The sequence below is a fragment of the Watersipora subatra genome, chromosome 5, assembly GCF_963576615.1.
Source record: "Watersipora subatra chromosome 5, tzWatSuba1.1, whole genome shotgun sequence".
NCBI classification, from domain to species: domain Eukaryota; kingdom Metazoa; phylum Bryozoa; class Gymnolaemata; order Cheilostomatida; family Watersiporidae; genus Watersipora; species Watersipora subatra.
The window spans coordinates 48583511-48607267 of NC_088712.1; the positions used below are offsets into that span (position 1 = coordinate 48583511).

Consider the following 23757-nt stretch of genomic DNA (forward strand, 5'->3'; position numbering starts at 1 on the left):
GGAAATTTCAGCTCGCATACATATACATGTAGCACCGTATTATTCTTCAAGTGTAGGCAAAAATTAAAAATTATCAAAAAGCTGTATACTCAAGCTATGTACTAGTGATAAGATTCGTATATTTGTCTCAGTTTTGTGGACAAGCTTAAGCTGTCAGATTTTGACGAAGAAACACTAAAATATATTCTACTTTAAAACTTAAGGCAGAATAAGGATGTATCCTGCGATATCTCACCGCTATGCAGTAGCAAATAAAATAGTTACATTGTGAGGTAAGGTTCCCAAAGAGAACTACCAAGTGTACAGAATCAATAAATAAAGCCATGAATGAAACTATCCAAAAGTAAGTCATACTCAAGGCAATTCAACTAAGATAACTCGGTGCGATTGATCTCAGAAAACATGGTTTTTATTATTGTATTTTGATTTTTTATTGTCCTAGAATAAAGTGCATTTGCACCTCAAAAACATAAGAAGACAGTGGTGCTCTCGTTATCAATGTGTACAGGAAGCACTCCCTCTTTTGTTTTAAGACTTTTGTTTCCATTGAGCATAAAGCATGAGTATTAAGTTTTAAATCTTTTCTGTTACAATTAATAAAGTTATTCTTTGTTCTACGATAGTCCTTAACTCTTTACTCCTTCTCTTTAATATTAATAAGGATAGAGTATTATGCAGACGTGTACTTTTAAAAAATTTCCAGACAATAGCGGCTTTGTGGAGAGGGTCCGATATGTTTTCTTCCCAGGGGGTGCGACAGGAAATAATTGAAAAGCACTGGAGTAAGAGAAGATTAAAAAGGTTGTAATAAACTAGTACCATTATGTGAGGTAGGTAAGGTGAAATTGGTGAGACCCTCATGCACACCAGTACTCCTTGTAAGCTTGCCAAACTGAGAAGCTGCAGGATAGCCTGTGTACCCAGACACAGAATCCATATCAGGGTACTGTTCATCTTTCACTGCAATACAGAAAATATTTAGCGTAAGAGCACGACACGTGATATGAACAACAAGCGCTGATACAAGTCTAATAAGCGCAACCAATAGCCTTAGGAGTTTATAGATAGTTAGGGCAAAAATACAGTCTACGACCCTACCTTAAACTAGTCTTAATTTGCATCTCTTCGAGGCAAGGTTGAGATTTTCTATTATCAACACAGGATGCTCGTAATTTGAATTCAGTTTGTGTAGGAGGAAATAGTGTTGCGTTTAGATTCCAAAAACGTACCTCTCATAGCTGCAGAAGAATAACCGTAATTCTGACTTGGTTGGGGCGCTCAATAATAGAGTCCCGTATGTTAAGTTAGCAATGAATAAGCACATACTCATTCTTATGCTGTGAGAAATAAAGTTTTGTTTCAATCAATGAATTCAGTGGAAACAAAAATATTTTTTATCGGATTCCGATAAAGTAATTAGCATGTCGGTCATGTATCGCTGACAGCAACGGGCCAATGATAGCCATACTAATGCTGACCATCTAACTCTACCTAATGATAAAAAATTTTATATATATCATTTCACAGTGCCCACTTTTTATAGTACAGGGTTCCTCGGCTTACGGCGTTGATCAATTATATTTTCATAGGACGCGTTTATAACCTCGAAACAGAGTAAATCAGGACCATCATAACCCGAGAACTTATTGTAGTATTATATATTATTATATTAATGAATAATATAATATATTCACAATATTATTATTATTCTTCATTACTACCTGAATTATTGTAAGGGTTTGTATTGAAGAGTTTTAGTAAAGCGAAACTTAAATTATGTTTATAAGGTGTTGTCATTGTAATCAGATAAAATCTGCTCTTATAGCACTAAAAGGGTTGTAAGGGTCACGATGGCTAGTACACAAGGACTGGGTTTGTAGGGCATAATAAATCATAGATGATAAGATAACTCCTTGTTACTTATATACGACTCAATATGAAGGTTTCTGATTACTCACTCCTCATAGTCTTACTAAGTCCTCATGCTCAAGCCGCGCGGCTTGCCGTTGGGCGTGGCTTCTGGTTCAAGGTCATAGACCGCGGCTAAGACCATTCTTTTAAAACTTGCGTGGGGCTCAGGGTGGCTTCTCGATAAATGCGGTCTCTGCTCAGCTCCCGCGCTATAACCATAGAATCGCATTCATGATACACTTTTATGTACGGGGTTTTGGCGACCTACCTGTTTATTTTCAAGGTCATGTTTATGGAATTCTTGAGAGTAAAGAAGAATTTATCGCTCTGTCGAGATGAATTCGTGACACACAAGTGAGAGACAAGTGGTTGGGAGCGTGTTAATACCTGCTGACACTGAAGCAGAAACTATGGACCAAATTGAGTGCAAAATTTACCACATCAAACAAATTGCAGCAAGCCACAGGCGTTCAGTTATTTTACATCGTTAGCAGCAGCAAGACTCAACTCATTAACTTGATACAACCATGTCCACTAGTGTTAAACCTTCACGAAAAACCTACAGTGTAGCCTAATTCTTTTCACATGTACTGATGTAGCCTGTTTTTTTATTTATGAGGACGGGGTATAGCGAAACCCGTCTCAACACTCTCGCTGCCGAAGGGGTTAAGGACGACAAAACCTCAGTCGTTAGCCGCGGTCTGTGGGCATATGCGGCTTGTTGGTAAGGGCGGCTAGATACCACAGACGGCTTGTTGGAGGGTTATTTTTTCCTTTGTGAGTCATCTGTTGGTGAGCACAAGCCGCACAGCTTGAGCATGAGGACTTACAGTATTCAATGTACTTAATACATATTTGAAAGAAGGTTAATACATTAGCAGATTTACAAAAATATAGACATGAACTAACGTAGTGACTGAAATTAGATTACAGCAACTTGAAAAAAGTCGATCTTGTCAAAACAATTATTACTCATGGAAGAAAGTCAGCTCTAAAATATCGACTACATTGTGACCAAATATATGACCGACAGTCCTTAAACAAACTATGCCGAGTCACTATTGCTGTTGCTGACCTTGATACATCTAATACTTCAATTCTATTACTTCACACGTAGTACTTCAATGCTTATCAATTCATATAGCAGAACGGCGCAAATTTCATTATAAAAAGATTGATCCTAAAAAATGCCACAGGATATTTGATAAATATTGCAAATTTACATTTTACAAACTCGATCTGTCAGAAGATTGATAAAACTTTGGTTATGGATAGCGTCCAAATGTCTGCTCCTCATTCAACCTAGAAACCTGAGCACAAAATTGAAAATTTTAGTTTTTTTTGTTCAATAGATAACATGAAAAATAAATTTTATTAACTTTTCATCAATATGGACAAAATTGATTGCTCAGAATTGCCTTTCCTTCTTAACCCTCTCACCCCTGATGCCAACTATTTCGGGAGAAGTTGTTCACACTTGGGCCTGAAGCCAACACTTTCGGGACACTTTCTGAGTAACTTTATTGATACTCCTTTTGTGTTTATCGTTTTTTTATAGCTTTATTTCGAAAGATAACAGTCTGAGGATTGCTTTGATACCAGAAATGTGGTTGGATAAAAGCATTTTACTAGGCAAATCCTGTGATAGATTTCAAACTTCAACTCTGGAGGTCGCCATATTGAATGCGTTTGCCGAAAGACAACGGCTAAATCTTACAATCTAACGTAATAATTAGTTCAGGTGAAGAATTTAGCAGTGACAGTGATCTACAACAACACTATGACCGTTTATTAGTAGCACAAAGTGGGTTTCAATTGCACAACGTCAAAATTACTAAATTGTTATAACTTTTAAATTTTTCGAAGAAAAAAATTTTATTTGACAAATCTTTTCACAATTTTAGTTGATAAAAACGATACATTATATTAGTTTTGTACTCCAGTTGTTTGCATCTCGTGTTTATTATCATAACTGCAATAAATGTTGTCTTTATAGAATGTAAATATGATATATAGACCTTATATACCAATTGATTGAACAATGGAACGGAAACTACATTATGCCGTAATATTGCGTATAGGCTCATAATTTCAGTTCTATTGGTTAGAACTCCAAATTTTTTTTTGCAACTTGATGATAACACCTTTTCTTGTCATCCTAATATGTTACTGAAGTGTTATCAACCAAAAAGCTGACTGGTAGTAGCAGCCAAACTTAGACTTTTCGATTTCCAAAAAATGTATCGATTTGAATCTTATCAATAACATCCTATATAGATTAACCTAATGTGTATATATTAGTATCAAAATGTAGCTAAGAATGTTACCAACAAGTTACAAAAAACTATTTTCATTTATCTTGAACGCAGCTTTATTTATGCTCAATCTAACACACCTCACTTTATTAAATATTGAGTGTGAAAAATTAATTAGGCCAGGGGGCACTCAACTGGAAAATAATTAGGGCTGAAAGGGTTAAAAAAGAAGAAAACTCCAACAGTCAAAGCTTTTATTATTATTATACGCACCATGACTACATATCATCTTCATTACAGTAAGACTAGAGAGTTGTCACTAAGAGATGCATGTATACCTTTGGTCCAATCTTCCATACTGTTGACTGCAGTATCCGTATTACCATCAGATGCTCGACTGTTCATCTGATTGGAAACGTCTACATAGACCTCTTTAGTGTCACCACTGCTGTCACTCGCGTATCTAAAGCGTCGAACCAATATATTAGCACAACTGAAAAGGACTGATTAAAATCTACTCCTAATTAATAAATGATGAATAGCAAGTAATGCAAGGGAGATAACTTCTGTGTCAAATGTAAACCTAGTTCGCTTAATATGCACCAAACTTCCTAGAGATGGTGTTTTATACATAAATTAACTGCTATAACAATCAGTTAAATAGCAAAAGAGATAAATACAATTTGTAGAACTAGCTGTGCGTTCGAAATACAAACTCTTTTGGTATTTGTCTCCCTTTATCATAGGAGACATCATGTAGATATCATCCCTTTACCATATATACCTTTATCTTTTGTTCATAGGACATTCATTACCACTAACCCTAAATTTTTCCAACTCCTTAAAAACTGATCAAGCATGCTGGAGTTACTTCAAATGATCGCTGTAAGACAACTCCAGCATAGCTTAAACAAACTTCACCTAATTTTCAGTGCAAAAGCTTCAGTATGACAAGTTTCTTAAATGTTTACATTGAAACAAAAACTGAGCGCAAAAGGTCAGACATATCGTAACAAATCGTCACAACTAACTCAAGCCATTTTTACAAAGGTCTTATTACTGCTATTCATAGCCCATAATAATGTTCCTACATCTGAATGATTCCAAGACAAACACAGATACTGACTTCTCATATCTCAAAAATTACATATTACAGTATTTCCTCGCTACTTTGAAGCTCAACTTCGCAGCTTCAGCACTTTGTGGTGTAAAAAAAGACTCACTGAACTACAAAAAAGATGATTAAAAACAAAATACATAAATGTCTCTCATACTGAATGAGAACATTCTGCTAGCCTCATTGTGCTAGCAGTCGCCGCAGTTCGCCGTTTCTCTTATAACTTGTGTGAAATGTGAAAGTACAGAGAGCTTGAGACTTCATCATGCCTTTTAAACGCCATAAATCCTCAAAACCGCCTGAAATTGAGGAGAATGTTTACTGTTAATGAAAAGTAACTTTATTAGATATGAGTTTATTAGTTTCTATTTTGAGGGTTTCAGTTTTTCGAGAAGGGCTCTGGGTGGAGGGCCCGTGTAGGGCTCTGGGTGGAGGGCCCGGGAAGGACTCTGGTCCTGAATAACCACGAAAAATAAGGGATTATCTTATCATACAAGCATCAATAGTAGCCTCGTGATACCACAACATGCTAGGGACCTCGTTCGATCTTTATAGATGTCCTATCTCTAGTGACGCCTGATCTCTAGCGATGCTCGATCTCTAGCGATGCTCGATCTCTAGCGATGCTCGATCTCTAGCGATGCTCGATCTCTAGCGATGCTCGATCTCTAGCGATGCTCGATCTCTAGCGATGCTCGATCTCTAGCGATGCTCGATCTCTAGCGATGCTCGATCTCTAGCGATGCTCGATCTCTAGCGATGCTCGATCTCTAGCAATGCTTGATCTCTAATGATGCTCGATCTCTAAAGGCTGGTTCACACTATATCGCCGTATTTCGGCGTTGAAGCCACAATACTTCGGTGATCGTCGATGATAACCATGTTTACACCATCACATACCCATTCGAGTTTGCAGCTGAGTTTGACAACTGCAAACTTTCTTGACGTGCCCGCGATGCTTTGTCGATGCCATCAATTCACGGTTTACATAATCGACGATGGATGCTAAAAAGGAAACGCTGACAAACGGCGATATAGTGTGAATCGGCCTTTATGCTAGTTGGAGTTACCATGAGAACAAATTATTCAGGTTATTAGCAAAAACCTCTAGGCCTATATAATGTATGTTATAATACCTGACGAGTGAGAGCTGGTTGCTCGGCCACTGTTTCTTACGACTGCGTATAGCCCGGATTCTCTGTTTAACTCTTACAGTATTGCTGTTGATGTCCCTACTAACTAGCGAGTCAGAACTGGGGTTGTCTTTGTAACCGGGCTTGAACAAGACACGTCTTTCTACAAAAGACAAAGTTACTTAAATATTATTAGCTGGTTTAAATCAGTGATATTTTAGTTGTTGGTTGCATTCACTTGTCAAATGTTTCAAATGAGGGGTAACAGAAATGATAGCTTATCTATTTAATATGAACCTAAATTTATATTTGTTTGTCTTGGCAAACCTTTTGACACGCAACTCTGAGAAGCTGGTGGCTATGCATTTAATGCAAGTGTGTGGGCAACAGATGGTAGACGGTAGAGAGCAAACTATTGCATGTGGCTTGTTTTCGTATCTTTAGATACATCTAACATAAAAAGCATATTTAGAACTGTTTTATTGTAAGCTGATAAATAACATTTTAGTTACAAATCTTGCTGACTTTTGAGATGTTGAGATGGTGACATATCGCAGTTACTAATTATTAAAAGATGGCTGAATAAACCTGAGCTATTTAGTAATACACAACTGAAGTCACCAAGATTAAAAACCACAGGTTTTCTAACCTTTCATGAAAAGAATTTATGGCAGGTTTTATGAAAATATTAGACACAAAACGGTTAGTATGTGCGAACACTGAACGATTAATATCTAATTCACGAGTACATTACTCCAAATGAACACAAAGCTGTTTGCCTCATAATTCATCCTTTAAAGACACAACAGCCAATAAACAACCCTTCCATTCAGCACATACGATGTGTAACGGAATAGGATTGTTTTATAGGAAAGTTTCAGTGTCAAACCGGCTGAACGTATACAATAACGATAGTAAAGCTATGAGTATATCAGAAAGAATTGCAGCTTTTGATGAGTTCAGCTATATTTATATTTGTTAATTCCATATTCAATAGACTGATTGTAGTCCGAGTGACGCTGGGAATTGTAGCAGTACATGCCAGCTTCCAACAGTTCAACAAAAAAGAATAATAATTTGGTTGATTTGTCGTGATTGTCGCAACAGTTGTGTGATATCCATGACTCCACCTACCAGTGCTTTTAAATAGGCCTTCCAGTCAAGCTATCACAAAATTACATGAGTAAATTCAGCAAAGTCATCGTTCAGTGTAAACTAATATAAAAAACCTTAATTGTGTTTGTCCTTTAATTAACTAAAAATGTATGTAACAGACTAACTGGCTGGCTATCCATATATAATCAAAAATAAATTACTTTTCATTTGATTTTCAATAACATAACTTGAATCAGCTCAAATTCTATTGATTTGTTTATATGCATATGGGCTCTCAGAATAAATTGACACCACCTTAACTTAGCCATCACAAAAGGAACAACCATTAAAGGTGTTCTTGCAAAAAACTTCAGTAGATTTTATCAGGAAAGTATCAACATTTTCTATCATTTGTGATTGTTTTTAATGCTTGAGGTGATCCGACTGCCAGGATGTTTTAAGATTGAAATCGACAAAACTTGATCGTGGTGAAATGATCAGATCACGCCAAAGTGCGATTATGACGTCGATAGTTGCAGGAGATCGACCATTGAACGCAATAGCCGATATTAACAATAGCAACTAATGAAATCATTTCACACATGTTTTTCTTCTGAGGGTTCTAACCACAATGAACTTTTCTACTTTCTAATAAAATTTATCAAACTTCTGTGCAAGTTCATCTGTAGGTACCAATACAAGGTGTCAAACTTGTTTAAGAGATAATACAATCTTCCTGTGCAGACGCACTACTCGGAAAACATTGCTAGCAGTTCTTCCAGTCCTGCTGCGTCTATTTTACCTGCGCAGATAAATTACTAAGCTAGACTAGCTCTTCTAGACCTGAAGTGATAGAGATTAATTTGAATCATTTTAGAAAATGATCAACTGAAGTGAAACCTGACAACCGCTGAATACAAACCAGTCAAGCTTGACGCGTCACTTTCTCAAAAGATATTATATGACCAAATTTATAAACAAATATCAATCACCAAGAGAGGCATTTTAGGCTTCACCTGACGCAGGTTAGTCGGATAATACTAGTTCAAGGAAACAGACAACTATAAGCCAACATAATGCCTGTGTCAAATCGATAACAAGCATTGTTGTATGCTACATTGTTACCTGCATCACTGAGAGTCGGAAGGGAGCTGCTGGAGCCAGCAAGATGACGCTGTCCAACAGATGGAAGAGATAGGCTGGAGTTGGAGTCCACGTCCCTCAGTCTTCTATTAGAATAAAGTGGCTCACTGTAGACTGAGTCTGACTCGCTGCCAATGTCGCTGCCTAGAATTGAGCTACGGGGAGTGCGGTCTTTATATTTTACCTAAAATGGCAGAGCATTAGAGACAAGGTTAAACAATAAAACATACACATATAAATGAAGGTGACCAGCTTATGCAAGAATAAGAGGAATTATAAGCATTCTTCAAAGGAAATGGCCTGATTTAGACAAGTAACAACCTTACCTAGATGATGTATAAGTTTTTGTTTTTGCGCTTATGACACCGGATGCCTTTCCATTTATTGACTCTTCTTCGTGGCACCATGTGAAACTTTTTTTCAATGAAAATGATTATGTACTGCCAATAAAATTATATATATACATACACAAACAGATATATATATACATATATATGTACAGTCAAACATGGATGACTCGAACTTCCCGGGACCGAGCGAAAGTGTTCGAATTATCAGAGCGTTCAAGTTATCAGAGCACCGTCACAAGTCCATGTATTTATTTATTTATTAGTAGATATATGTACATACACAAACTATAATATAAATCAAAACCATAAATGACTTATTTCAAATTAAATGCTTCTAATGTAAAGTTTAAGAAAGATTTATCAAAAAGTATAGAGATTTTTCTATCACTTGAGATTGGTTTGTTGTTTGAGGTGATGTTGTTGCCGGGACGTTTTTTATATTAAAATTGGCAAAACTTGATCGATGTTGAAATGCTCAAAAGAAAAGACATCTTTTTCTTTTGAGCGTTTTACCCACGATCAATTTTGCCGATTTTTCTTGAAGTTTATGCAAAGATTACTTCACTTTACCTTGCTTCCGAAGGGCGATCGCTAAGCGGATGTTTGGTATAAATCAAATTTCACCAAACTTTAGAAAAGTCGTTGACAAAAATATTTTGCCGATGGTGGTAATAACGACGCTTATGAATTACGAAAAGTTGAGGTTTATCTCTATGGCTTGGAATAAAGTGATTTTCTAAAGCGATAACAACCGTTTCAGTAGCCGCTGGGCAAAAAACAGTTCGAGTTAACAGTGTTGAATTCGAGTTATCTATAGCAATTTATCATTACGTGGGAACGGACCAAAGAAACCATTCGAGTTAACCATGTGTTCGAGCTATCCGCGGGCAAGTTATCCATGTTTGACTGTATATGTATATATATTTTATTGGACAATTTCCAATATAAAATTTATATATATTTTTTTTGTTAAAACATTTATACTGCTTAAAACTATGTGTAGAACAAACAAAAAAATTAAATTTAACCTGTGTAAAATTCTAATTAGATTCCAAACTTGTTATCTGAATCTCAACTCGTGAGATTTCACAAACTAATTTATAACTAATTGTTTGTGAAGCTCAAATGTACTTTAATAAGAAAATGCTTCAACAAGAAGTGAAAGTTGACTGTTGATAACTCTGGGTTTAACTCTTAATCTTTTGCTAAACCTTGTATTAGCAAGCATTCTGTTTGTGTATGGAGCAAATTAAAATAATCATAAAATCTCTCATGAAGACTCTAACACTTTCGTTGAATCCTTGCTAAATCCTTGAAGGTTGTAGTCTTGAACTATTAAATTAATCCCGTCACTGAGGGACAGGCATCTACCTTCGTCACAAAGTATACTTGGGGCTGAATACCAGATTTCTGGCTATTCAATCGATTAACAAAATCACTAATAAACTTTAAGCAACTCATACGAATAAAATACAGCTATTCTTAATGTAAATATTAGCAGTTGAGGGTGGGTACACTTTAGCTTAATTTCTATCACAATATTATTATATACAATATTATTTTTATTATTTTGAGCTACTGAAAATTTGATATTTCAATTCACATTACGAATGAAGGCAGAGAGTGGTCGTCAACAAAACTGTTTTATGAAACAAAGAACAGCTCAGTTTTATTTCTGCTAGTATGTATAACCTGTATTGGCATTGGTAATCATCAAAATAATGATGTTTTTCATTACATGTTTAAAGAAAGGAAAATGAAGAAATACTAATGATTTCTAATACTAGTAATGAAGGAATACTAAGGAGTAGTCCACTTGTGTTGCGGTTGCATAGGTGCAAGCTAGATAACCTATTCGCTCTAAAAACATAATGAAACCACTTTCTCAAATGACTTCAAGGCTAATGCCAACCTGACGTCACCCCGGTAACAGCGGTGCTTGTTTGTATGTGTAGCCTCAAACAGCTTGTACTGTGTTACAGCTATTTACTGACCAAACCAACTTCTAAACAAGCCAGCTGCCAAGCTATACAGATGCCCACACAAGCATTTACATGTAGCTTATCAATCTCTGAATTGAAAGGCAGCACAATTCCTGACTTTTGGAAACTGGACAAATTTGATGGTATTGCAAACAAAACTGCAGCGATTTTAATTTGTCTAAAGATTAACTTGCATGAAATTTTAGTAGATTTTATCAAAAGGTATTGATATTTTTCTATCCTTTGCGATTGTTTTTGACGTCTGAGGTGATCTGACTGCCAGGATGTTTCAAGATTAAAATTGACAAAACTTGGTCGCAGTTAAAAAACTCAGATCAAATGAAAGCATGATTATGGTGTACATAATTGCGAAAAGACAGACAGAATCGTGACTTCAATGCTGCAACTTGAACGTAATAGCCGATCTCATCTATAGCAATGATATCAACTCCGCGACATCATTTCAGCATAGATTTTTTCTGGGTGTTCTAAACACGATTAGCTATCAGGTTTTGTCAATTTTAATCTAGAAACATCCTGGCAGTCAGATCCACTCAAACATCAAAAACAATCGCAAATGATAGAAAAATACCGATACTTTCTGATAAAATCAACTACAATTTTGTGCAAGTTCATCTTTCAGCTATCTGTTGACTAAGGAGAGGGGTTTACTAGTTGCCAAGAATATCTAAATGTAAACAAAAAAGTGTCCTCAAGTTCCTGCAACTTCTCAGATAGTTCAGCAACAGACCGGAGTGATAATATTGTCAAAGTATTAACACTAACATGGCTTTTGATAACAGCTCTGTATTGCCAGGTTAAGTGAGGAACAAATTTCCTTTTATGCTTCGGCTGATGGCCTTGAGTTCCGTCAGGATTGGTACGCCGGCGATTTACGAGTCGGCTCCGTGGAATATAGGAAGATGAAGATATGGGAGAAAAACCGTCCCCGCCTTGAGCTGAGAGATCTTTGGCTAGATCAGCTTGCAGTTCTTGACAGCCAAAGTCACTATTGAAAAAAACGAAATAGAAATAGAAATAACTCATGGAGTTGTTTTTTCACATAATTCTGAGTGTGAAAAAACTCAGGCACAGTTTCTCTTTCGGTTTGTCCACATCAATGAAACAGAGCTTTCTTTCAGGTGTTGCTGATACATTGCCAAGGTTGGACTATTTAATCTCAAGATATAACCGAACGGGTGAACGCTATTCGAAAAGATTAATTTATAAAATGGCTAATCGAAGAAAATTGTTTGCCAATGATACATTTGATGAATTTCTTGTCAATGAAGGCACATGTATGCATTCAGATGATGATCAAGGGAGGTAACTTCATCCTTAACTAAGAAATAAGAATGCCATTGCTTCAAATTATTATTACTATTAAAACTTTTATTATTAAATGGGACAGAACAATTATTTCATATAATAATACTTCAGTTTAAAAATTAAATACATTGAATCACTTGTAGTTGTTTTATTTCCTTCTCATTGTCAGACAATAATAGTATGAGAAAGGTTTTTGACAATTGGTGGTTAGCATAATAATAAATTGCATACACTAATTACATGACTGATAATGCACTCAAAGTAAATACATATTCAAGTCCTGTTACAATGTGCAGACAAATCATAAGTCAGAAACAGCTTCTTTTCTAAGATTTTGCAAACACAAAAAGCTAACATAAAAATGTTAGCTTTAGAGAAACAACTCGGCGTGCCGGATAAGATAGTCAGATATTGTTTATCAGGTTAAATTAGATCGAATTTCAGTTCAGTTGATCAGAATAGAACTTTCACATAATTATATAAAAATGACAGAAATAAAAACAAATGATGGGTTGACAGCATGAGGCTCTAAGAAATCATCTGCCATAGTAGCCTTAAGCCGTGGTCACACGGGCACCGAACCGACGTAGGATCGGTTCGGAGGCTGGTTCGGTTCGTGGCACATGTCACACGGCCACCGAAGTAACTTCGCTTCCTAGATACCATACGTATAGAGACAGGACACGGTTTCATTAGTAGTTGTTATGTATTTGAGTTAAATATTACTATTGTAGACAAAAAAACTTTGAGGAACAATTATAAATTATAATTACACAGCAGATTTATCAGAAGATCGTTCGACTGCTCAAAATAAATCACTCGATACAAATATTTTGCTAACCCTTCCCATCAAAATAATTATATATTTTTTATTAACATATGAATGTTTTTCTATGCTGAGTACATAACAAACAAAAACAGTCTTTATCATAGTACTGTGGTTTTACATAAATAAATCAGTCAACGATAGTTCATCAGGATGAATATGACACATTACTTATATTCTACACGAAAGAAAATCACAACCATTCCCTTACATTTATGCAAAACTTAAGTGCAACATCTTACATTTATGCAACCCAATCACAAGTCCGGGTGAACCTTGTCGTAAATTGCTTCATGTTGTTTATTTAACGAAATAAAAGTATCGTCCCATTTCTTTTTTAACTTTACTCACACGCACGTAAGAAGAAATGTGACGCGTGCTCGCTAGAATTCTAGAATTTTAACCAGCCAATAAGAGCAAGGGTTCGGCACGAAATTTCGAGCAGTACCGAAATAGTTCGTTTCGGCCAGAAATGTCCTCAGCCGAACTTTTTAGAGCTGAAAACGACGTCGTTTTGCGTCATTTAGTTCGGTTCGGTGCCCGTGTGACCACGGCTTTACAGGATTCAACAGACACTAAAGTCCTTAGACTAATTACTCCTTACTAAGGGTTGCTGCCGCCTTTCCAGCAAGTTATCTTGATGGTATTTGTGGCAAAATCTCAATAATATATCTATTGCGAAATAGAGTGAGCAGTGAGATTTAATTTAGTCCTGCAGATATCCCCAAATTTGGAATTATCTTCTACTAGCTACCATGACTGACATGGTAGCTATATTCACTCTATTAAAGACTCACAAATATATTAAATAATACTTTTTAGCATACACTAAACATTTTTCCTATAAGACAAGTGATCAGCGATCATAGTCTAACATACTAACAGATTTATAAACATCTCAGTCAACGACTTTTGCAGATGCATTGTCATGCAAGCGTTTATAAATCGTCAATAGAACCTAACTGACTCGGTTCTCAAGAATTTACGGTATTGCACCAGCTAGACTCAAGAAATCTAAGAGAAAATACCTATCTTCAAAAAGAAATCAATCTTAAAATATTTTTCTGTTAAAATTGCGATATTTTGAACATTTGTTGAAGTTGTCTATAACTCACTAGACAAAGAAATTTGCACAATTTGAAAATGCTACCCAGTTGCAGTTGACAAAGCCATGAACTATATTGTGATTGTTCTTCTAACATATCCAACTAATCACACAGCTTGTATCAATTATTTATAATCGAGTATTGTAGTTGCTTCTAAAATAAGCTGCAGTTGTATCCAGAAACAACGATAATCTTGTTTGCTCAAAATTAAACAGTCAGTGATCTCTTCATTTTTTTATTAAGTTTCAACTATAACAACCCCTAATTTACAATTTATATGTGTATGGAACATCGATCATCTTATCTGTTCCACACACGAATTGTAAATTATTGGTTAATATAGCTGGAAATTAACAAAAAAACGAAGAGATCAGTGACTATTTCCTTTTCAACCTCTTACTGACACTCTTCAAGCCTTCTCTATAGATATCCTGATCATCTGCAATTAGTTTATAGCTCTAGATTATACCATAAACATTACAATAATGACCTCCAGATAAACATACCAGCGCTGACACTAGCGTTGGCAGCAAGACTACATTTGGTACAAAGTAACAAGATAAATTAGGCAGTCATTTTGTCTACTATCTTATGTGAGAGTAACAGATAATGAGCCTCAATTGACCAGACATTGGAAAGCTATAATAATACTAGAGAGATACTAGTTAGGAGCAAAGAGTGAGCTCTCATTGGCCTTCATCCAATACTGAATCATTGGCCTATAATAAGCAACACTGCATTCCATTCTACTAGCTAGTAAGAAAATTACTAGGCTGAGCAAGTGAGTGGGCCTGCTGAGACTATGTTTGACTCATAATTACATCAGAGTAGGAAGTGCAAGGATCAAAGATTGGTGACATGCGAATAGATTTTTTATAGCGTAACATCATGCTTGAAGCGGCAAGTGTACATTAGTAAAAGTTATATATACATACTATATTTATATCGATTTGTATTGTGGAGATGTAGTGTTTATAGCGAAAAGCTAAACTAAGTGACCACAAAGACATAAACTGTCCACTCACAGTGTTTTCCTGAAACACAGCACTCCAGAAGGTGCAAATTGATATCTAAAGTTGCGCTTGATTATGTGTGTCAAAAAATAAAATTGCTTCATCAGAAATAACGCTTCAATATTAGCTATTAGTATTTTTATTGCCATGCTATAATTTGGATGATATACATAATTCCCTGAACCTATTGTTTAGAAAATAAGTAGAAGCAAACATCTACAACATTTCTGAATACACAACATTCCTTGTAAGCATTTTATATTGGTTCCACCGTTGTCTTTTGACTCCTTTCTTGCTGCTTCAGCAAATTCGGCGATTTAATTGTTTGATGGCAATTTTAAAAGTAGACGATTTGAAAACTGTCACCATTTACAGAGATATCGTCAATCGTACAAACGTATAATGTATCACGTCTGACGATTTTCAGAATAGCAATACTGGAACTAAAATTCATGGGTCGTCTAGTCTTATACTAAGTTCATTCTGGAGCTTTCCACGCACACTGGCATTCATGAAATAAATGTTTCTAATTAGCATAAAAAAACAGTTTCTTTTAAGTTAAAATATACAAATAAATGTTAACAAAAATTTGCAAGCCTTTTTTTACATAATAAAATCGTGATATATCGCGAAACGTCTATAAATGGACTATTAACGATATATTGCTATTCGATATTGCAAATTTGCAAAATCAAATCGTCTGGTGATTTTTGGAACTCGCGAAGCTTTACTCAAAAGTAGATCTGCTCGGAAATTGCTTTAAAAAGGCAAGTAAAAAAGTAAAACATCTTTTTTTAAGACTCTTTTAAAAAACACGATTTCATCTTATATTTCATATCATTGTTTTATCCTAGCGTGTAAGAGTGGCTTGTGGGAAATGGACACACAGATGGACAGACACTCCTCTTATTATGGTTTAAATACGATTCAGACACAACCCTTCAGCTTACAGTTATAGTGGTGAGAAAGCTAATTATTGGAGCTGAGATGCTTATAAATCTCATCATAAATTCTTGCAATAATTTAAACTCTAGTCAGGATTGCTCCAAGCTTCTATAACATTTATAATGATAATCTTCAGCAACCATCTTTTTACCACAAACAACTGTTGATAGCAGAATAATCAGCTTGAAAGAGTAATACCTTGCAAGTGTAGAGAGCTTATCTCTGACTTCACTCCATGAGTATTCTAGTTTGGCAATGTCCAGGTCAAATGTCGTGTCAGTAAAGTCGTCTCGATCCAACCACGCGTGGCTGTGACTTAATAACTCGTCGGTCTCAAACGACTTTTTTACAAACTCTTTGGCAAATTCCTGCAAAGGAGAATTTTATAATAAAGAGGAAATATCACATCAAACAAATAATGTTACAGTGTAACTTCATTGAGCAATCAAATATTTAGAATGATGTCAAATACTACAGCCCATATCTTAGAGCACATAAAAACGAGATACAGAGAGATCAATGTATATTCATACATTGATCTCTTGTACATGTAGTCCTTAGTTTAAAATAGGCTCTTTTAACCAAAACTCGGAGTTACAAAATCATGTTAAAAATTGTCAAACATATATTTTTACTGTAAGCAAGTCACAGCAGCAAAGAAGTGGCCGAGTTAAGAGTGTATGAGTATATATCATCTCCCCGCTCCTCTCACATGCATACAAAACACCTTTGGTATATATAAATGTTTGCACATATTTTATGTTGTATGTCCAAAAAGGTCATATTAGGTTACTACTGAAAGCAGTATATCTTACAAGAAATGTAATTACCATTTTTCTCGAAAGCAAACATAAAAGTAAAAAGAGGTTACATCTACTGCAGTGTACTATATAGTAGCCTAACAAATGTTTATACAGAAAAGCCTAAATAAAAACAAGTTATAATTTAATTTAGGCCTACTTGTTGAAGGTTTATATTGAATATTAAAAAGTAGGAAAAAGAGCAAATGAGAGATACAGTGCAGCATAAAAAGCCTGTGAAACAGAGGCTCAAAGGAGTGGGGGTTCTTTTAACAACAGGATCACTTGACGACGAGCGGTAACACCATGTGCGCACCATTCCAAATTGGCATCTGCACATAGTGATAATCACCTTGTGTCTTCAAAGGGCTAAAGATTAACTCCCACAAAAGTTTTTCAAAGTTCTATCAGAAAGTATCAGTATTTTTTTATTATTTACGATTATTTTTGATATTTTAAGTGATCTGATTGCCAAGATGTTTCAAGATTAAAATTAACCGAAATTGATCGTGGTGAAATGCTCAGATCAAGCAAAAATGCGATTATGACGTCTAAAGTTGCAAAGAGACCGACGGAATAGGGAAGAGTAGTGATGCAACTTGAACGAAATAGCTGATATCAACTATAGCAACTAGTGACAACTAATGACGTCATTTCGCAGTTTTCTCTGAGCGTTTGAATGACGATCAAGTTTTATCAATTTTGAAACATACTGACATTCAAATCAGATCAAACAAACAAAAAATTACAAATGACAGAAAAATACCAATTATTTTTTGATAAAATCTACCAAAATTTGGTGTAAGTTCATCTTTAAACAGTAGAAATTGCTTTGCGGTAGCATCCGTCTGCAGACAGCGCTACGTAACACGCTGACACATAGCAACGAGCATTACTTAGATTGCCTTGATATGTTACTGAGAAGGAACGAGTGAAAGAGCCAACACACACAAAGGTCTATCAACAGCGGATCACTAAGGAAAGCCCAAGCGACTTGTAATTTGTGCTTCTCTATTACAATTCAATGAAGTTGGCTTGTAAACAATAATATTTGAGCACAATTACTGGCCATAATAATCCGCTGTTTGCATTTCTAGCCAGTTGCAATGAAGAGTGTGAGGGGCAAATGTGTGTTTATTGATTAGTGTTTGTTTTCTAAGGATAAATCCGCTAAGTTAGATCAACAACTGTGAGCTATGGGAAGCAGATGGTTCAATTATAACACAGATTACGGAATTTCTGTTATAAGTGCTGATAGCTAGCAACCATGAGTGCTCCTTTTCCAAAAATAAAACTAAAATATTTATTTTGAAAAGCTATATCATTTAAATGATGCAACAGAAATTCAATACATTTAAATAACATATTTTTGCAAACAATTGAACATTTTCATCACTCTATGCATGAAATGTCTACCATAGATACTCCTAAAGCAACTTTTTCGCGTGCGAAAGCTTGGCTGTAAAGGCAAAAATATTCTAGAGCTAACGTACTAACAATGTGATCTGTTACATATCGAATGGCAGCAAGCGATTGCTCGAGTATTTCGTGCGAAAGATGGAAACAGCACTTACGAATGATGCGCAAGAAAATGCCGCTCAAGCTATGTTATTAAAATTTATGTGCTCTCACATTTAGAAACGAAGCGATTACTGCATTGTTCCATTTCAGAGATAAGCATATTTGTATCCTCTATGCATGAAAGTTTTTAAACTGCAAAAAAAGTGGCCCTTCGGAAGAAGATTTTCTTGCTATTTTGTCTTCAGAGAATAAGTCCTACGAAAGAATCCTTAAATGAATAGAAATATGATGAATGAAATCAACCAATCTAAAACAATTTCATATGCAGGAAGCCAATCACTCTAAGGTTATTCAGACAAACACGGCAAGTGGCAAGTACCATAAATTATAGTTGACCATAAAAGAAGCGAGAAGCACAGATCGTAATCCTGCAAGCCATTCATCGATTTATTCCCAACTCATTGAACTATCGAGTGCAGCCTGTTCATAGATCAACAATAGTAATGCAAAGCTGTAACCTGACACCTTGATAACCATCGATGAGTTTACACTAGAGCCTGCACAGATCACAGAATCCCACTCAGAATAATCTAATAACGTGTACAGGTATAGATATCTTATACACTCAGTATACAGGATATTCAAAATCTCTGACCACTTTCATGATCAAAAGAAGTACTACAAATAACCAACAAAGGAAAGTACATATGAACCTAAAGTAACCTATGTTACTTTTAGTGAAATGATAAATGAAGAATAATATTCTCATAAAATTTTCATTATTGTCGCTATACATCCACCCTTATCCATCACTTGTGTTACATGCTTTGAATTTTTTTCAACTTCGAAGTTGTGGTTTTGATCGTAGCAATAAGGATGACGTATTTACATGATATGCAGGAGTGGTCGCACAACTCCCAATTGTTTGTGTAGCTGACAAGTTTACTTGCTACTAAGAAATTGTCACACAAATACGTGTTTTTTATATTAGTCTGTTGCGCTTTTAGCTACAGCGGAACGCATATTTTATATCGCGACTGACACAATTAAAATGCGTCCAAGGTCAAATGTCAAAACGTGTGAAAAATTTTTTTTCAAATTCGGAGTAAATATTTTTTATTTCGGAGATATGTTTAAAACACGTGTGTTGAAAACAGAGCTGTGTAGGGAAGCTGTAAAGACGGCAACAATGAAGACGATAAAAATCCAACCTCCGATCGCAAAGCTTTATGCAATAATACCAATATATATGCCATACTTCGTTGATTTTAAAAATACTCTCCCTTGAATCGGAGGTTTGAATCGCTATGAAGAATTAAATATGCGACATTTGAAATAATTTACATGCTACGAAGACTAAAAATACGACAAAAATTTGTAGCATATAACGCTAGCAATTGTGCGGTTATATTTTTGAGGCAGACAAACATTACACTAATACTAATGCAAAAGTCAACACAGGTGGATCGGGAACGTTAATTCAAAATTTGTATGAAGGTTTGGAATACATCTCCTTTATATCTCCGAACACCCGCATACTGAAGAAGATATGTATCTCACTGATACAAGTCTAGTCATATACCTAAGCAGTAGGATATAATACCAATACACGACGCCGCTGCCAGCTATCGATGATGCTAAAAGTTTCCACGTGCATCCCATTGAGGCTAAAAGCATACTACGATGCCAGCAACTTGATATACATCCTGGATCAGCAGTAACCGTAATTAATGTTTCTTCGATAAACGAATAAAGAGACAGATGGCATAGAGACTGCCGGGATCAATTCTGTTGAGTGGCTATGACTAATTTGATCACTTGGCTGCCAATCATAATCTTCTCAAGGCTACCCTCGCCCTTTTGATTCAAACGAAACGTTCCGTGATGACTAACTGTGCTGTAACTGCTGATAGACTACACTGAAGAAGACGAGCAAACTTACTTTTGTGAGAATATAAACAAGGCTTTGAAGGCTTACATTGGTAATATCTTCAAACTATACACATATATATGTGAATATATGTACCATAAAACCTCTAATTGAGAGCCACCTCTATTTGAACGCCACCTCCAATTGACCGCCACCCTGAGATAAGGGCTGAAAAATAAACCGCCACTCTCCAATTGAACGCCACTTTCATTTGACCGTCACTTGGACATTATTTGATCTTTTCAAGCGCACATTATCAACTGATCAGTCGAAAAGTGTCCACAAAATTGTATTAATAATGAATCATTTATATCGATAATAGTTAATTCTTTCGTTGTCGAATTCCGAAGCTTTTCATTTTTTTCTCGTTAAAACTTTGAAAGCGATAATCAATAACGGTCTCAGGCTAGCAGCTCTCTGTTTAATGCAGTCTTTTTACTTCGAAGTAGCCTACATATATAAAACGGTTTAAATTTACGACAGTAACTGGAGAACTTGGAAAGGAACGCCATAGAAATAACTACTAACTATCTTAGGCTAATAGTAGTCCCTTGTTTAACGGGTTTTTAATACTTTCAAGGACATGCATATAAAAAACCGGTTCGCAAGTTTTGGACCAAAGGTTATACGTTTAGCGAGCAAACTTTTAGCACTGCATCAGTGCTAAATGCAGAGCGTGAAAGTTTTGCTCTGCCAAAAAATTGTTTGTACGCTGGTTCAGCAGTGCAGAAAAAAAATTGAAGCCAGAAGAGATTGTGGAAGGTATCAGACAACTAGAAGATGATCGTTCCATCGAAATCAACAATCAGAACGCAACTATCCGAGCAAACAACAGAAATATTTTTTTGCTTTAAAAAAAGTTAATTTTTGTTTCTGCATGTAATATAAGTGTGGTTCGTTTATGTTACTTGTTCATGAATATATATTTGTATCATTCGATAGATTATTGTTGTATACCTTATAAATATGCAGATTTATAGCATGTTATTTAATAGCATTTTGCGGCAATCTTAACACAGTTTACAATGGATCGATGCTCATAACTCCATTTCTATTGCAGATTGGCTGCAAACTGTAGCAAACATATCAGTGAGTGCAGTGAGTTTTTATGAAAGATTGTTAAACATAGATATAAAATAAAAACATGTCTTCAACTTTAGAATGAAATAAAATTTGAAAGTGCCAACAAACTGCAAAGAAGGACCCAGGCTATAATATCATCGCAGGTCAATTGCAAGCAATATATATCAACAGTTAGAGATATTTCTCGGTTTCTTGATGCATATTAATTAAGAGATCTTTCACAAGTTAGAGGTAAGTTAGAATATTTATTGCATTCAAAATGTTTAATATCGGTACACCGGAAAAAAGAGAGCAAAATAGAGACGACATTCGCTTCGCCCGTAATAGGGCTGAATTTAACTTCCGAAAATTCTGACGAGCTATTTGTAAAAATAGACCGCCCGCCTCTATTTGAACGCCACCATAGAGGAAGGGTTGAAAAATAGAGCGCCATGGCGTTCAATTAGAGGTTTTACGATATATATCTTGTGTGCCTGCCATCTCAAAGAAATAAACTGAAAAGAGAACTTAGACAATTTTTAGAGATTTTAAAATTACACGATTTTTGACTAAAATTTTATCGCAGCAGCTACAACATTGTTTCGCGCTTGGCGCTTGTGAGGCTGTCGAGCGCCAAGATGCGATGCTGCACCCTCTCTCTCAGTTCAGCATACTTCATGTTTCGTAAAGTCTTGATCTTGCGTGAGTGAAACGATAGCAAATTTATTTTACATTTTAGTGTTTAATATAATATTTACTATAAACTTTAGGTAACTAAGGTCGATACTATTTTGCTACCAATTCTTAATATGTACAGTACGTAACTAAAACTTTGATATTTACATATGGGGAAGGGGGGTTTGCTTAAGATAATTGTTATGGATTCCTATAATAGCCATATGACATTTTTGCCTCACAATACCAGCAACACCAGCGGATCAATGTCATATGGAGGGTCCACAGTATTTGATAAAGATAGAACAAATGGAAATTACTGTGTAAGATAAAGCTTATTATTGGCAAAGAAGACAAAACAGCAGATACTAGTGACTCTTTAAGTAACTTATCAAAAGTACTTATCAAAACTGTGGCTTGTTAAAGGTCAGCTACTGACAAGTAAGAAATATGGGCATGTGTACTCAGTTCTGTAGAAAAACTTTTAGTGATTATGTATTTAAACTTCCCAACCAGCTCAACTTTCAGAGATATTAAAAATTCTCTACAGATCCTTCAGACAGGCTGCAACTACACGCTAGGATGTATGATTAGAGACACTTGAAACATTCAGATCTGTTCCTCTTCTCCAATTAACTGATCCTTTATGCAATTGACTTAATTTCAGAATATTTACATGTTTTTCTCTTAGCAACGATGGACAACCTTTGAGAGGAAACTCCTAGTTCCTTTGTCCCAGCCGAAATAAGGTCAGGCCTAATAGCTCAAATCATTGACATCGATAAAACGCTTAACACAATAGGTAATATCAAAATAGGTAAGGTTTGCATGCCAGAACAGATGAATTTATACGTAAATTCTGCATTAGGCCTACAAACTAATCCATGTTTCTATGTGGACAAACAGTAATACTATGTATATGATGAGTCTCAAACCAATTGACCATCTTACATTTGAGGAGCTTTATAAAACTCAGCACATCAAAATAAATTTTGTATCATGTTAATTCTTGGGAATTTCAATATATATCAACTAATCAAATACCGTCTTTTACAATTTCTAATCTGACATCATTTACTATATCTAAACCAATCAATTTTATGTCCAAAGCTATTGCTAGACAAACCAAAAACAGGTCAAAATAAAATTATCTATACATTCTTCATCTAAAGAGGATACCAATAGATATATAGCCACTGACAAAAATGCTTTATAAACTAGCGAGCACTGATGTACACCGATGCATAGTAACTGTACCTGTTTTGCCCACACTTTTTTGTACTTGGTGCACACCAAGTGAAAAAAGCACTCTAAGAGCTTTTACAAAACATTTATTTTTCAGTAGAACAAGCTAATTTTTCTTTCCCCTAAGCAGTCAAGTAACAATGGTAGTAACCTACAGTGGAAGCAAAAAAAACTGATTGTGTTTCAATATCAGGACACAGTAAACTGAATACTGTGAGTAATGGCCTGAGTGCATAAGTCTATGTGGTCTGACACCATATGAGTCCTCTAAGTTAGTTTAATAAAACAACTTCAAACTATCAAGCTATATTGCAACTAA

General features: G+C 35.4%; 1 protein-coding gene across 1 annotated transcript in view; it reads right to left on the minus strand.

Moving 5' to 3' along the window:
- Positions 1 to 8260: 8260 nt before the first annotated feature.
- Positions 8261 to 23757, minus strand: part of LOC137397433 (uncharacterized) — a 45437-nt gene continuing 29940 nt past the window's right edge. Inside the window, exons 3-6 of the mRNA XM_068083722.1 lie at positions 16404 to 16573; positions 11773 to 11995; positions 8637 to 8838; positions 8261 to 8313 (exon numbers count right to left, since the gene is read on the minus strand). Coding sequence (XP_067939823.1) covers positions 8261 to 8313; positions 8637 to 8838; positions 11773 to 11995; positions 16404 to 16573 — 648 coding nt within the window. The remainder of the gene's footprint in view (positions 8314 to 8636; positions 8839 to 11772; positions 11996 to 16403; positions 16574 to 23757) is intronic.